Source organism: Haliotis asinina, chromosome 1 (genome assembly GCF_037392515.1).
Source record: "Haliotis asinina isolate JCU_RB_2024 chromosome 1, JCU_Hal_asi_v2, whole genome shotgun sequence".
Lineage (NCBI taxonomy): Eukaryota > Metazoa > Mollusca > Gastropoda > Lepetellida > Haliotidae > Haliotis > Haliotis asinina.
Window position 1 is genome coordinate 78,512,132 of NC_090280.1, and position 17,498 is coordinate 78,529,629.

The following is a 17,498-nucleotide window of genomic DNA, read 5'->3' on the forward strand; positions in this document are numbered from 1 at the left end:
TGACTTAGAAATGACACAGATACGAGCTGCAAAATTAAGCGCTGATTATTCAAAGTATTGAATTGTAATTACATTTGCATGACTTATCACTCATTCAATCTTAATTCCTATGAGCTTATCTGTTCAGTCTAAGTAAACTTATCCTCAGTACTTTTCATTACCCTCCACTACTGAGTCGAACAAAACCTTGTGGGAGGTTGCGTCAGGTAACCTTTGAGATTGACCAGTCAGAACACAGGTTACCAAATCACGAAAGTGGACATTTGCACAAACCTTTTGTACATTTTATCTCGAAAAGGTTCGTACCCGAATGATTCCAAATGCTATTTAGCATATGATCGTTTCCGGGTGATGCATACGGTGCATGTTACAACTATGAAAATAGTGTTATGGGCAATATTCAAGGCTATCATCTTGCAGAAACATTAGTTAATGGTAACCATGTCAAAAGAAACCCCAAAGCGTATATACTGCAGGTCAAATAACTGTGTTATATGCAGATTGTTGTTTTGAGGAGGGAACTGCATCAGTATCCTGAATATTTTGAAAGTCCCTCCAATCCCTAAGTAGTAGCCGTTGTCTGACTGGTTAAATCTATTTAACCATCCGCTATTGATAGAACGGTCACAGGTTGCTCAAGGGTTATCAGGCGCGACCTTCTACTGTTAGACTCAGCGGTGGAGTGTAACACATAACACTGAGACTGAGTTTACTTACACTGCTTATCTATTGAACATTAATTCAATGAAAAGTATGAAATCTCAGATATGCATAAATTTGAAATAGTTGTCATACTAATTTCAAGATTCCAAGATGTGTTTTGTTACCTGAGGGTGTCGGAGTGTTATACCCTTCTCCCTAGGCAATCTGTATTTCCTCCACTCTTTGTCTGGGGATGATGTAGCTAGATAGTTACATTACTAAGAAAGGATTAAAGGTACGTTTTGCTGCGTCACATGACAAAATTTACCTCTCAATATTATGTTTTCAGTAAATCCAGTGTTCATGTTTAACTTGATACTTACTCACAAAACGTGTGGTTGTCAGAAAATTAGGAATTTATTTATGTATCAGATCATTTTTTGCATTTATTCTACAGTGTAACATATTCTACCAGTTGAATTTGGATAAACCCAATCAGAATGTTATACCTACGATACATAACAACTCATCTTTAATGCAGATGATACACTTGTATAATGTATGCTGTTACAGAGGGTATAACTCCATTTGACCAATATTTTTATTTGAAAAAACTGAAAAAGGAACCGAGGTACTGATGTCTTGCTGAGTTGTAGATGTAAGTAGACTACATTCAAGACAACTCCAAACTTACTTCCAGGAAAATGGCAGCCTTCTAGAAATGCATAGACTTGGACAACATGATTCGATTTCTAGACATTTTGAGAAAAAATATAGAAACGATTTTAAAATGATGGTACATAAAATGAAAATACCAATCTTTTTTTCATACCATTACCGTATAACAAGCCAAAGGCCAAATACCACAGGTTTACTAATACCACAGTATATCATTTTCCCCTACCTCTTTTATGATTTATAATTTTTGTTTGTGGTTCACCCACAAAAAGCTAGAGAATAAGATGTACTATGTTAGGACACGCAACTCTATTTTCAGGATACTTGTTGTATTGCAACCTCATCGTGTTGGGACTTCTGACATAATGTTAAGTTCACTTGACTTTCTTGAGTTATTTATATTCATATCACCTAAAAATATATACAGTATTCTATGTCAATAACTAAACGTCCATTTTAACCATAGATTATTAAAACACTGTATTGCTGTAATTTAGATGCTTCTCTGGGTAATTCGGTCTGATGCACGCCTCCTTGTAGCAGTGTTACTTGAGCTGATAGGGACAACACTGGTACAGAGAGGCATATGTCAGACCATGATACCCCAGGGAGAAGCATACTATAAATTTATCTTAACGCCATGTTAAAAGTACATTGTTTCATTGTATTTTATGTGGAAGATCACAACCCACTGTATGACGTGTAAACAAAATGGCGTCTGCCTCTTGACTTGATTTTTGAAATCTGTGAATCTTATCTTGTCAAGCTTAAAACTACTAAAAAATAGATAATTATTTTTAAGTTGTGCAAATGATTCAATGTATAACATAGTTTAAATAAAGCAGAGAAAGTGAATAAATGTCTACATAATGAACTCAATTACAGCTGATCAAATGATGTTTTAGCTATGGGCACTTCATGCAACATATGATTGTTCAGTAATACAGTTTCTCGGCAGATGGTTTGGCAGTTATCGTTTCCCAGTTGTGACCCCCTAGGGAGGGGTGACACGGAAACTTATTAAAGCATCACTGACCAAATTGAAATTAAGGTATTTTACATGAAGGTAATATGAACAGCTCTGTATTCAGCAGTGATGAGAAATGGGCTTAAAAAAAACAAACAAAGATAGTACTATCCAAAATGGAAACTATCCTTCAGAGGCAGTGGAGTAGCCTAGCAGTTAATAACTTAAAGCATTCACGCTAAGCATCTAGGTTCGAATCAACTCATGGATACAAAGTTTGAAACCCATATCCCTCGTCATGATATTTGCTGGAATATTGCTAACAGTAGCATAATGCTAAAACTCACTCATTCAAAGTTTCCTCTACCCATGAAGAAAATTTCCACATACGTTGCAAGTGGGACATGGTCTAAATTTCATTCTGATGTTCCAGAACCGAAATGTGGTGGTATTTTACGGCTCTCAAACCGGCACTGGTGAAGAGTTCGCCAACCGTCTGGCCAAGGATGCCAGTCGGTATGGGATGAAGGGCATGGTGGCAGATCCTGAAGAGTGCGAGATGGTAAGTAATCTCTCTAAGACTATTTCATCTTTCTTTTTCTGTGTATTTAAATGCTATATATGTAACATTTCTACAATATTCAGATTCAAATTTACACAAAAAACAAATCTGAAAACTATTCGAGATGACATTAACATAATACACAAGGAAATCATAAATCTTATTGCGTAATACAGTGCATTGTTTGGTAATTTATTCAGTCTTGTTTCTCGGCACTTCTGTTTAAATCTGTACGTAAAATGACAAGACCATGTCATATGTTAAATACACTTAGTCATATGACTTTGATTCATATCTTGGTTATAGTAAGCCAACTATAGCTGTTTAAATTATTCACTATAATAGAGTTCATGGTACATGAGGCCAGCATTCAGTCAAAAATAAAAATAGTAAAGACACCTTTGATCCCTGCCCTGGCAATGTCTGTGAAGTACACTACATTTTCAAAATACAGAAAAATGATCTGTCCAGTTGCATGACTGTCACATGACTGTGAAATAACTTCATCGCCTTGTATTGCCTGAGTGAGAGCAAGGACAAGACATAATTTTGCACAAATTGCCAATTAGTCACATGCCACATCACGAGTGTAATAATTTCTATATTATGCATTTTATTCATGTACGTTTCTGTAATAAGGCACAGTAAGCAATTGTTATGGCCCTCTTCATTGATACCACATTCAATTTTTTTATGACATCACAGACCAAGAAATATGGAAACATTGGCTGCTAGGGGAAAGTGATACGTGCATATATGATATAGATGACAGTGGTTGCCATGTGGGTAATAAATTTACTGTATTCCACAAATGTTTTGTTAAAGCATGTACACTAGTCTTATTTGCCACCATCAAAGTTGCCACATTTGGGTACATTTGTGCGTGGAAAGGTAACTGGAATGTATCTGTATACAGATGTACCTGTACTGACAATATTCACCATCAGCAGTACCGGGTATTCAGGTATAGTCAGTAATACAGACTCTTTGAACTAGCAAATATTGTGAACTAGATATTTAGAAACATATGCAATGCTTAATTCAGTTTTGCAACCCAAATGCTTTCAGGAAGACTTGACCAGACTGAATGAGATTGACAACTCAATGGCCATTTTCTGCATGGCAACTTATGGTGAAGGTGATCCCACTGATAACGCTCAGGAGTTCTACGACTGGCTACAGAGTGGGGATGCAGAACTCCAAGGCATCAAATATGCTGTGAGTAGCAAGCTATGAGCCATATTTCTGATCCATGTGAATTTTCAGTTGTTAGTGTTATTTTCTAAAATAGGAGAACATCTATTTGAAGACAAGTGATTAAGGAAGACAGTTGAGTGTCAGTTTTCTAGGGATTACCGTTCATAAACAGTATTCTTGTTGTTATTGCAATACAACTGTGAAGAGCCAGGTTAGAATTGATCTTCAGCAGCCCTTACTTGTCGTAAGAGGCGACTAACAGGATCGGGTGGTCAAGTTCACTGACTTGATTGACACATGTCATTGTGTCCCAATCATGTTCATGTTGTTGATCACTGGATTGTCTGCTACAGCCTCGATTATTCACAGACCACAGCCACATGGCTGGAATTTTGTTGAGTGATGCGTGAGTGAGTTTAGTTTTATGCCGCACTCAGCAATATTCCAGTTATATGGTGGCGGTCTGTAAATAATCCAGTCTGGACCAGACAATCCAGTGATCAACAACATGAGCATCGATCTGCACCACTGGGACCAGATGACATGTGTCAACCAAGTCAGCGAGTCTGACCATCCGATCCCATTAGTCGCCTCTTACGACAAGCACAGTCGCCTTTTATGACAAGCATGGGTTGCTGGAGGCCTATTCTATCCTGGGACCTTCACGGGTTGTCATGTAGTGAAGTATGGTTATAATTAGGAATTCATTCTGAAAAATATATAGAACAGTCAGTAGTTCTGTGCACCATGAAGTTACAAAATTTAAATTGCTGATACATGGTAGTACAGAAATACAGTTGCTGTCACTTTAAAAGCTGTTTATATTGAATGATAAGGACAGGCTAGTTATGTTTCTTAGTTTTGTCTAAAGGCAAAAGGGGATTTGTTTAATAAGACAAGTCACCATTCAAAGTAATATCCTTTTTAAATACTAAAAGTATCTTACTTTTGGCAATTTATGAAGTTTATGAGAACATTGAAAATTGTTTTTTGTTTTTTTTTAAGTTTACATTTTTGGTTAATATAAATATTAGGATTTTATTTTTTTAGAGAAGAAAATTAATGTTTATTTTTTGTCTTATTCTTGAAAAATTACAACCGGAAGGATCTGTAAAACAAGAAATAAGATTGGTCTGGCTTAATGTTGTAATGATGATTATATCCACAGTTTGCTATCAGTAACATTACTTCCTATGTTACAGGTGTTTGCTCTGGGGAATAAGACGTACGAGCACTACAATGCCATGGGACGCTATGTGGACGCCCGACTGGAAGAACTCGGGGGCATCCGGATCTTCGAACATGGAGAGGGGGATGATGATGCCAAGTAAGCAGGTTACGGTAGAAGAAATGGAGTATCTCACTCTGATGTCAACTGATATCAGTTATATCAACATGAGCTGATAAAGATACCAATACCCGAGGATGTTTTTACCTTTATTAATGAGTGTTGATATAATTGGTATCAGTAGATACGAGGGTGAAATTCATCAAAAATCATTTTTCATTAGTTTTCAATGAAAAATGTACAACTCTCCACACAGTACTGTCATTAGATTTGCAGTGCAGTGATGTCATAGCATTGTGACATCATCAAGAATGTTATGACATCATCAAGTCCATGACCTCATAGCATTGTCAGGGCATTGTACAGAATCTACTGGCCAAATGAGGAGGTATCATATGATCTCACACAAGCAATGTCTCCTGTAGAACACAGTTTTGGATGATAAATGTAATAACCACACTGGGACTCTGGTCCCACAAACTCTGCTGGTTATGAAAGCTGACTTTGTTGTTTGGATGGTTAGACTCATTGACTTAGTTCATTGCTCGTCATTACATGTCATCACACATGATGGTATGGAACACTGCTTACACTATCAATCACAGGATTGTCTGAACAAGACATGATTATGTGCTTGCTGCTGTGAGTTTGCGGGAATGTTTCTGTGTTGGTACATGCACACAGTTTGTTTTTATTGGTTTGACTTATCAACATGGGCCTAAAGGTTTAATTCAGTGCCTGTAGATTTCAAAATCTGATGGCAACGGCAGGTTGAAGTAGTGCAAACACTGTGCACGCACACGCACACGCACACGCACACGCACACGCACACGCACACGCACACACACATCTAGACACTCAGGCAGACATACACACTCAGGCAGATATACACACACTCAAAGTTTCACTCAACTAGTGTAATTTCATTGATGCCTTAATCTTCAATTCAACAACTGATACTCACAACTGAGGAGCCAGATTAGAATTAATCATCAGGACACTATGTGCTCAGGCTTGCTGACTTGGTTGACTCATGGTATTGTATGCCAGATGCATAGACCAATGCTCATGATGTTGATCACTGGATTGTTTGCTCCAGACTCAATTATTTTCAGACTGTTCCCATATCGCTGGCATATTGTTGAGTGCAGTGTTAAACACAAGAATAGTTATATTTTTTTTAAAAAATTGTTCAAACAGGCAATAAGTGTGTTTGTGCCCCAAGTTACCAATGTTTGTCAAAATCATCATACTGTTGACATATTCTTGACAGCATTGAGGAAGACTTTGTAACATGGCGGGAGAAGTTTTGGCCAGCTGTGTGTGAACACTTCGGTGTGCAGCCTACAGGAGACGATGTCAGGTTTGTTGGAAGCAAACATTTATGTAACTGGTAATATAACTTGATTCTAAACTCTTGTTGCAGTTTGAAGGTGTTCTTGAAGAAAACACATGGGAGCTTCTTAATTTGTCATTGAATATGTGACTGTGAAAATGTGAAGTGTGTGGACACAATGGTGGTTGACTATGGATCAGACAATGAATATGTGAAACATGGTCAGCTTTGCACTGTGGTGAGGATGAGGACTAGGGCACATGTACAGCTGAGTAATATTGGGGATTGCATGGCCATTATGGCTGCAGAGGAAGGTCTGATAACATATAGACTTTGTTGGAAAGCAGCCCTAAATACTGGCAAACTGTATCTGGAGCCTAATATCCTTATTTGCTTGTGAAGATCCAGGTTAGAATGAGTAATCAGTAACCATGTTTGTTGTAAGAGGCGACTGACCATGTGTACCTTTGTTTATGTCATACGTGACCTAAGTTATCATGAAGATCCATGTTAGATTTGATCTTCAGTAACTCATGCTTCTCGTAAGAGGCAACCAGCGGGATCAGATGGTCAAGCTCACTGATGACATGACATCATATCCTAGTTGTGCAGATACATGCAGATAATGTTGATAACGGGATTGTCTTGTCCAGACTCAATTATTAATACACAGCTGCCATAAGGGAGAGTGCTGCATTAAACAAAAATAAGCAATAATGTCCTCATTCACTGTTTTCACACAGCTAAATCTAAAATTTCATGATAATCCATGAGCAAAACTGCTCAATAATTCATGTTAATAACATGATTTTTGTTGTGTTCCACAGTGTTCGCCAGTATGCATTGAAGGAACATGATGATCTGCCTAAAGAAAAGATCTTCACAGGAGAAATCACCAGACTGAATTCATTTAATCTGCAGAAACCGTAAGTGTCAATAGTGGGTTTCTCCCATTGTTTAATTCAGAATTATCATTAAAATCAGTTGAAGAATTCTACAACTTAATGTGCCATATCAAAACACAAATGAACTATCTGGTAGGTGTCAGAGACAAAAGGAGACATGTGAAGGTCCGGGTTAGAATATTGCCCCTCAGTAACATATCAGGCTTGCTGACATTTTTTACACCTGTCATCGGTTCCCAATAGATCAATGCTCATGATGTTGATCACTGGACCATTTTTTTTCCCAGAGTGTGGTATATATGGATGAATATGAACACAAGCAGATATTTGTTTCCCACTGTCTATCTTCCAGATACTAGAGTTAACACCCTTCAGTGTTGTGGTTTAACTTTGAGATCGTGTTTGTTCCAGGCCTTTTGATGCCAAGAATCCATTCCTAGCCCCCATCACAGTCAACCGTGAGCTGCACAAGGGCGGAGAACGGTCCTGTATGCACATAGAAATTGACATCACTGGATCCAGGATCAGGTCAGGGCGAATTTTGGTTTAGACAACAAATAATAATATGGCCCTTACATAACACTGAACTCTCAGGAACATGCTGTAAGCCCATTCATCATAATGGACATTAAAACCCTGGATATTCCAAGCTGAGGTGCTATCCCACCGGGTACCCATTTTCTTCAGGGCAAACAGAGGCAGTTTTTCAAAAACTCACTTGCATAAGGTGAGACCAATTCTCCCTTTCCCACAAATGAGTAGTCTCCCTTGTTCAGAAGAGCAGTGTGCAATGTCCCCCATCTTCCTTGCAGGTATGAGGCTGGTGACCATGTGGCTGTGTATCCAATCAATGACCCTCAACTGGTGGAAGCTATCGGCAAGAGACTGAATGTTGATCTGGATCAAGTCTTCACTCTCACAAATGTTGATGGTAAGGTATCTCTTGAGTTTTGGTGTCAGACTGCCACAAAATAGCATGATTGTCATATTTGTAACAAAGACCAATCACTGATGTCTCACACCATTGTGCTTTGTCAACGGGAAAGGATGATCAGGCTCATTGACTTGGTTGACACCTGTCATCAGTTCTCAGTTGCATAGATTGATGCTCATGCTGTTGATCACTGAATTGTCTGTAACTGAAATACACCCCCCCCCCCCCAAATGACTTAAAAAAACAAAAAAATTCCAAAATACAGCTCAAAAGCTGAGTCAAGCTATCTCTCTCACTACACAGTGGAGATCAGAAAGTAATACTTGTAGCGATAGATGACTGACTGATTGGTTTGGGTTCTTAGGTTCAATAATACAATATTTGGATTGACAACATAATAGACTGATGTTCATGGTGTCAGTCATTAGACAATATGCTCCAGATTTGTATACTCACAGACCTTTGTCATTTAGACAAAGTATTGCTGAGGGTGGTCTTCAACACAGAAATAGATTGTGTCACTTTCTATGTCCATGACCCAACTCACTTGTGTGTTTCAGAGGAGGCAAGTAAGAAGCATCCGTTCCCCTGCCCCTGCACGTACCGTACCGCCCTGTCCCACTACCTGGATATCATCAGCCCCCCGCGCACTCACGTCCTCCGCGAGCTCTGTGAATATGCAGAAGATGAGAAAGATAAGGAATTCTTGCAGAAGATGTTAGCGCCTACCTCAGAAGGAAAGGTAATAATGAAGAAATGGATATCTTGTTCTGATTTGTGTACTTAAATAATGTTGTCTACCTAAAAAATTTGTGAAAGTGACTGCCTTTTATTTTCATGACTAAGTTTTCATATGCAAATTTTTACATCGATATTGTGCTAGCTGACGTTTTGTCAACACATATAGACTGGTTAAAAAAGAAAAAGTGAATCTATGTAATTTTTTTCTCATTTTATGAATCGGTAACTTTAGTATTCAGACTGACTTTATAATTCATGTGCTTATGTACTGAAAAATACTGAAATACCTTTACTCTAAATGATGATACTGGCAGTTCATCTCAAGCACATGGACTGAGATTTGAAATCGTATGATGACAGTATTAAGCTTGAATTTTCAAATAATTTTGTTTCACTTTTGTTGTCAGTATGCCAGTTATTAGAAATATACAAATGTGAGGTTTCAAAGTGTCAAGCATGGCAACTGGAAAATATTATTTTGTCATCGAATGGGGGATTGAATTGATCAATTTGAAATAAAACTGGTGGAAATCCGCAGGTCAGTGGAAAATTCCCATCCCAGAAGTGTGCCAATAAAGCTTGTATTGAGATCTATCTGATGTTTATGTTCAGTGTGATGACCAAGGTCAACATGTGGGTTCTACATTGCCTTGTTCTTGTTCCAGGCTCTCTACAGCGACTGGGTCCAGAAGGACCATCGATCCATATTGGCCATCTTGGAAGATCTACCATCTCTCAAGCCTCCCATAGACCACATATGTGAACTGTTGCCACGGTTACAATCCCGTTTCTACTCCATCTCATCTTCACCAAAGGTAAGGACAAAAAGGCAGCTGTTCTTTTATTTAAGAGCTGTTATTGTCAGATTACTTGACTTTCTGTATGGTAACATCAAATGGGACCATGATCAGTTTTTGAGTGAGTGAGTAAGTTTAGTTTTATGCCGCACTCAGCAATATTCCAGCTATATGACGGCGGTCTGTGAATAATCGAGTCTGGACCAGACAATCCAGTGATCAACAACATGAGCATCCATCTGCACAACTGAGAACCGATGAGGTGTGTCAACCAAGTCAGTGAGCCTGACCACCCAATCCCGTTAGTCACCTCTTACAACAAGCGTAGTCGCCTTTCATGGCAAGTATGGGTTGCTGAAGGCCTGTTCTACCCTGGGACCTTCATGGGTTGATCAGTTTTTGACAAGGAAGTGATGTCACATAAATTTTTTGGACATCAGAGGTGGTGGCATAACCCATTGGTTCAAGTGTTTGCTTGTCAAGCTGAAGACCCGGGTTTGATTCCCCACATGGTGTGTGGAGCCCATTTCTAGTGTCCCTCGTTGAATATTGCTGAATCTCACTCACTGAGGAGCATCATGCATTTGTCAGGTCCTTAAAGGTACTGCAGCAAAGGTTTGATTCACCCTCATATTGCCCTTATAGCACCACAATGGAAGCAAATTCTGTTACCTCCAACAGTGGGAAGACAGAATTTAGTAGTCATGTATTTTGGTCATGTGTTATGAGAAGTCTTCCAGTCTGCAGGTAGTGCTTGATGACTTCCTTTACTATATAACCATGGCCAAGTCTATACCTCACATTAACGTCTGTCCCAGGTTCACCCACAGAGTATACACATCACTGCTGTACTAGTAGAATACACCACCAGGGCAGGGCGCTTGACAAAGGGCGTGGCTACAAGTTGGCTGGCCCAGAAGCACCCCACTGAGTCCTTCAAACCCACTGTCCCCATCTATGTCCGGAAGTCTCAGTTCCGACTCCCCTTCAAACCCAGCACGCCTGTCATCATGATTGGACCAGGAACTGGAGTAGCTCCATTCCGAGGATTTATACAGGAGAGGAACTTCTTGAAGGAGGAGGGTGAGTTCTCATTGGTTGGTTGTGTGCAGTGCTTCGAATAAGATACCAAGTCCACTATGATTTATCACAGGACTTGTGGTGAACGATTATTACAATTGAAATACATACATATTTAATGTAAGCAACACTGCAAAGGCTTTTTCCCCAGGAGTTTTCTGATTAATGTTTTTTATAACTTAATACTGTCATGCTATGAAATGCATGCATGCAACAAAGAAAGATACAGGGCTTAGATTTTCGAAGCTCTCTTAGCGCTGAGATAGCCATAAGTGCCATTCATTAGCATTAACTTGCGATTGTCTTAGCCCTGAGAGCTTAAAAAATCTAGGCCCTGGAATTGTAATTAGAAATAAAAGTGGTTAACATTTTATAATGCAGGTAGCTTTTAACTGTTGAATGCATGTTTGTTTGTGAATATTCGATAAATCTAATGATTAGTTTACTTCATTCAAGTGTGTTATACTAAAACAACAAAATCCTGATTAATTGAAATTATGTTTTTTACAGTCAATGATCATTTTTAATCCTTCTTTCGAGTGATTTTCAATCATCAGGAAACCACTATCTGTGTGCATGAGCAATCATACTCTGTTCTCAGGAATTGTGGAGCATCACTGACTTCAGTTATGAACTTTCATGTTTCTTATCATCTGGCTGTTTGTGTTTCTGTTGAAAATATTTACATCTGTCTTGAAGTAAGATGGGTTATGAAACTCAAGGATTGTCACTGAAAATGTGCATGCAGAATTCTGATTAGATTTTAAATATTGCCAATTCTGATAACATTTTAAACATGACGGCAGCCATATTGTGAAAATCACTATGTTGTATGTGGATTGATTCTGATACTCTTAATGCTGAATGAACTAACTGGAACACACCTTGGTCTTTGCTCACCATTTTAGAGTTACACGCCCCTGATTTTCTTCTGGTTTCAATTGTTAGGAACACCGGATGCAGGTCAAGGGCAAGTAACTTAGTGCTGGTCATAGTAGTGGAAGTATGGTTGGTGAAAATTTCATCTGTGCCTCAACAATGGGCACATTTTTTATTGTGGATGTTATGGATGGATTTGGAAAGTGGATGTGGTCTGGTGTTGCAGGGAAGCCTGTCGGGGAGACAATCTTGTATTTTGGTTGCCGCCATAAGGCCAATGACTTCATCTACGAGGACGAGATGATGAACTACAAGGACAAGGGAAGTTTGACGAAGATCTACACAGCATTCTCCAGGGACCAGGAGAAGAAAGTCTACGTCCAGAACCTTATAGAGCAGAACATGGCAGAGTTCTGGCAGCTCTTAGAGAATGGAGGTCATGTGTATGTGTGCGGGTGAGTTCAAAGTTGTGACTGTCAGGGAGTTGTGTGTGTGTACGTGATTGTAACATGTATATGTGATTGTCATGTTTAGGTGTGATAGTCATGTGTATGTTTGGTAGTCATGTATTTCAGATAGTCACAGTTATGTGTGTGTTTGGTAGTCATGTATTTCAGATAGTCACAGTTATGTGTGTGTTTGGTAGTCATGTATTTCAGATAGTCACAGTTATGTGTGTGTTTGGTAGTCATGTATTTCAGATAGTCACAGTTATGTGTGTGTTTGGTTGTCATGTATTTCAGATAGTCACAGTTATGTGTGTGTTTGGTAGTCATGTATTTCAAATAGTCACAGTTATGTGTGTGTTTGGTTGTCATGTATTTCAGATAGTCACAGTTATGTGTGTGTTTGGTAGTCATGTATTTCAAATAGTCACAGTTATGTGTGTGTTTGGTAGTCATGTATTTCAGATAGTCACAGTTATGTGTGTGTTTGGTTGTCATGTATTTCAGATAGTCACAGTTATGTGTGTGTTTGGTAGTCATGTATTTCAAATAGTCACAGTTATGTGTGTGTTTGGTTGTCATGTATTTCAGATAGTCACAGTTATGTGTGTGTTTGGTAGTCATGTATTTCAGATAGTCACAGTTATGTGTGTGTTTGGTAGTCATGTATTTCAGATAGTCACAGTTATGTGTGTGTTTGGTAGTCATGTATTTCAGATAGTCACAGTTATGTGTGTGTTTGGTAGTCATGTATTTCAGATAGTCACAGTTATGTGTGTGTTTGGTAGTCATGTATTTCAGATAGTCACAGTTATGTGTGTGTTTGGTAGTCATGTATTTCAGATAGTCACAGTTATGTGTGTGTTTGGCTGTCATGTATTTCAGATAGTCACAGTTATGTGTGTGTTTGGCTGTCAGTGTGTATGCATGATCATAACATCTATGTGTGTGGAAGTACTAAGTTTGAGTGCTTTGGAGTTCTGACTACCAAATGTTAAACTTTCACCTATTCTCTGTTTGTTTTTTTTTGGGGGGGGGGGTTGATGAAATCATTGCCCTCATAGTGACCTCACATTTAAATGATGAATTCACAAAAGAAAACTTGTATATTTGGTTGTTTTACCTATTGGCGCAACTTGAATGTTTATTTACAGTCTATGTACAGCATTCATTTCTCCCTTCTATCAGTTCACATCAGTTGATATATGTAGCTATATCAAATGTGCTGTTTTTAATGATCCCACTTTGCAAAATATCCAGGAAAATTCACATTACCTTCAGAGCTTTGTGCCTTTGTTTTGCTGCCACTTTAATTGTTTTCCCGAGTCAGTTCCTTCTCTCCTGAGGCGGTTGGGTGGCCTAGTGGTTTAAGCGTTCGCTCATCACTCTGAGAACCTGGGTTTGATTCCCCACGTGTGAAGCCATTTTCTGGTGTACCCCACTGTTAAATTTGCTGGAATATTGCTAAAAGCATTATAAAACTAAACTCACTCACTCACTGCTCTCACCTGACTTTAATTGTTTTCCCCTGTCAATTCCTCGCACCTGAGGGGGTGGTGTAGCCTAGTGGTTAAAGTATTTGCTCATCATGCTGAAGACCCGGGTTTGATTCCCAACATGGGTACATTGTGTGAAGCCCATTTTCTGGTGTCCCCTACCATGATATTGCTGGAATATTGCTAAAAGTCCATAAAACTAAACTCACTCACTCACTGCTCTCACCTGACTTTATTTTCTCATGCCAGAGATGCAAGGAACATGGCCAGAGACGTCCACAGTTTATTGGAAAAGATTGTCACGGAGATGGGCAAGAAAGACAAAGAGGGTGCCGCTGACTACATCAAGAAATTACAATCCAAAGGCCGTTACTCCTGTGATGTATGGAGTTGAGCTGTTTGAGGACTCATCTACTTCAGTTTGATCAATGCAAGTTCAAATCCAAAGAACCATCATCTTGAGTGGAGTCATGGTGTCTTATACCTGGAGGGACCACAGAATAAGGAGAGCTTGGTATTTCCATAGTTGACCAAATTTGAAAAAAATAATGATTAACGTGTTTATGAATTAAATTTCTTTTCTCCTGACCGCTCTGTAACATGTCCATTGTCCCAGTCATATTTTAATTCTAAACCTTGTTAAGACTTGATTGGCATTCTAGAAGTTGAGTAGATGAAGAATGAGGACTATTTTTATGAATATGCAGATTCTTTCAGCATAGATTTTAGTGTCATCAAACAATTTATTTCACTTTGAAAATCAGATTCCAACCTTTTGTCTATTTTTTTTACCTTTAGGGTCACAGTGACCTCAGACCTTCTCTTTATTCACTGCAGGCAGTAAAAAGTTTGATTCAAGATCTTGGGTCCTGATCCACAAAATGTTTGTAGCGTTTTGACATTCATAATCCTATTATGAACTATAGAACAGGTCGTAACGGTACAAACACTTTGTGGATAAGGACTCTGCACTGTATATTAGAGTGAGTATCACTTTTATTGATTTGTAACATAATGCCTTCAAAGTGTTTTTTGAACAATGAAATGCTTTGACAGATATTAGTATTGTTTTATTTATAAAAAAGATTTTAAATATTTTTATCTTCTGCTTGTCCAAATCAAACTGTAAAATGGGTTATGATCCCTAGCAGTGACCTATTGACAAAAGATCAAACTGGAATCTGTAAAAAGGAATTAGTAAAAGAAGATAAAATGAAAAGTTCCTTATTTAGTTCCTTTCCTACCCAGTCAGTCTGGATGATGCCATGAGAGGCTGTAATATTCTGTTAACTGTCCTAAAGGTGCATAAACAACCCCCAGATTTTAGCACACACAGACACTGATACACTTTCTATTTTGTGATAGGTTTGCTCATCAAGCTATGAAGTGCAAATAGTTACGCACAGTGTTCCTGATGAAATGATATTTATGAAGACCAGACAAATTATATTTCTTAATTGAGACTATTTGAGCCAAGGTACTCCTTTAACTGTTTGTGATAAAGACTAGTTGTTGTAGACTATAGGTAGAAACCTGCTGGTAATTTGATGTCATTTATGTTGCTATGGCTGTTAGTTCCATTTTCCTTAGTGGGCTATGACACCAGATGTTAATTATGGAGAATTGCCTCCCCCTGTGGTACAAGGATATGCTGATTTGACTTGATTATGTTCCATGGTCTCTCAGCAGGAGTAACATTCTTATGCTCAATTGTTTCAACAATCAGGTAGACCTGACATCAGCTCTGTTGTCCATGACAGTTCTCAGACAAGGTGATGTGCCTTGATACATCTGAAACACTGGACAAATATAATTCAAATTGAGCTCATTCAATCTTCTTTGCAGAATGAACTGCTGGCATCAAAATATAGACATAGATTCAGTCATGTCCTGGCCCTGTTTCACAAAGTAGTGATCCAACTGTCAAAGGTCTGTGTTTAAGAGTTACTGTTTTGGAGGGACAACAGTTGTAGCACTATGATAGCTTTTTGAAATGGGGCGCAGGGGTAAGTAATATATATATTGTTTTTCTACTGTTTGATAGTAGTCGAAGTAAACTTGAAAAGAGAACATTTTGTATTTCTGAAAAAATAGTTGTAAACATGGTTAAAAAAGGTATAGTCACTGGATGCAAAATAAATTCTTTAAAGTTCCCTGTTTTGTCTTTTATCCTTTTTGGGACATGTTACAAGGAGATTGAACAAGGTTTATCATATTTCCGGAAGCACAATATCATCCACACTCTATAAACATATGGGTTAGAGTTGATCTTCAGTAGTTGTCGTAAGAGGCGACAAACAGGATCGGATAGTCAGACTTGGTTTACACATGTCATAGTATCCCAGTTGTGCAGATCAATGCTCATGCTGTTGATCACTAGATTGCCTGGCCTTATCTATAGACTGCTGCCATATAGTTGGAACATTGCTGAGTGCTGTGTTAAACAGCAAGCTAACCAGCTGACTGATAAGTACTGATGAATGAATACTTGTAAGTACTTGAAAGTACTGGACGAGTACCAGTGAGGCTATTAGTCGTATATGTGCTTCTTAATGTTTCTTTCAGTCTTTTTCAGAGACGGACACAATTTCTTCTTATGATTTTTTTTAAAATTGTGATTATTTGGCTATGTGGTAATAAATTATACTTTAAATGTAAATATAATTATGTTTTAACATCCAGATGCTTTTGGCCATGAACAAAGAAATATACAATAAACAGATCTGCAATGATACTCCATTGTTTTGATAGGATATGTATAATGGTATAGACCTCGGTATATGTCATTTCATTACACTAAATGCATACAAAACAAGAGAAATAAAAGTACTTCTTGTAACAAACCTAATCAAATGATATATTAAATTACTGAGTAAAAGTAATGTTAATAGAAAAAGAAAATTATATTTGGCTGAGCATAATGAGTTGACCTTTAAAGAGGTGCATAGTAGTGTCACATAATTCACAGTGCTAAAACCACATTTGACATAAATAACATCAGAATCTAAAACAACTAATGGTAAATATTCCAACACACCAAACACAATAGTATATAATTGCATCTCTGACAGAAAGAACAACACCTAAATGTTCAATGAATGAGTTTGCAAGAATGCTGTTTGAACATTTTCCATCCATATCCTGGCTTTCAACCCCTTAAGTGGGTTTTAAAATTTTGCTCCCAAACTGGAATTTGAACCTTTTCCAAAAAGTGAACTCCAAGCAATGATATAGTCAGATATCCTTGTTAAGTATGGCAGTCTCAGTACTAAGATCACTTTGTGAAAATGAGCCCAGGCATCCATTTCATAAAGCAATCGTAGCACTAAGACCTTTTGTAAGCCTATGTTCAAGTATGCGCTAACCTCACTTTGTGAAAAGGGGCCCAAAGGCCTGTTTTACAAATTGATCATAGCACTATGAATGACTATGTTTAAGAATGCTAGTTATAATCACCTTAGCGCTGAGATCACTTTTTTGAAATGGGTCCCAGAGGCCTGAGTCACAAACTGATCATAGCACTATGACTGTGGTAAACCTATGTAAAGTA

The 17,498-nt window shown here is 38.2% G+C and overlaps 1 protein-coding gene across 3 annotated transcripts in view; it reads left to right on the plus strand.

Annotated features, from left to right (window-relative positions):
* LOC137297715 (NADPH--cytochrome P450 reductase-like) overlaps window positions 1–16,101 on the plus strand; it is a 48,301-nt gene extending 32,200 nt beyond the window's left edge. The window contains exons 4-15 of one of the 3 annotated variants that reach the window (XM_067829650.1): window positions 2,721–2,849; window positions 3,918–4,067; window positions 5,249–5,373; window positions 6,608–6,697; window positions 7,498–7,596; window positions 7,987–8,103; window positions 8,388–8,506; window positions 9,070–9,251; window positions 9,916–10,065; window positions 10,866–11,130; window positions 12,233–12,461; window positions 14,198–16,101. In XM_067829650.1, the coding sequence (XP_067685751.1) occupies window positions 2,721–2,849; window positions 3,918–4,067; window positions 5,249–5,373; window positions 6,608–6,697; window positions 7,498–7,596; window positions 7,987–8,103; window positions 8,388–8,506; window positions 9,070–9,251; window positions 9,916–10,065; window positions 10,866–11,130; window positions 12,233–12,461; window positions 14,198–14,342 (1,800 nt within the window). In that variant the 3' untranslated portion in view covers window positions 14,343–16,101. Of the gene's footprint in view, window positions 1–2,720; window positions 2,850–3,732; window positions 3,814–3,894; window positions 4,068–5,248; window positions 5,374–6,607; window positions 6,698–7,497; window positions 7,597–7,986; window positions 8,104–8,387; window positions 8,507–9,069; window positions 9,252–9,915; window positions 10,066–10,865; window positions 11,131–12,232; window positions 12,462–14,197 lie in introns of those variants that run through there. The other 2 variants (XM_067829668.1, XM_067829659.1) reach the window with 2 other exon arrangements.
* The last annotated feature ends 1,397 nt before the right edge of the window (window positions 16,102–17,498 follow it).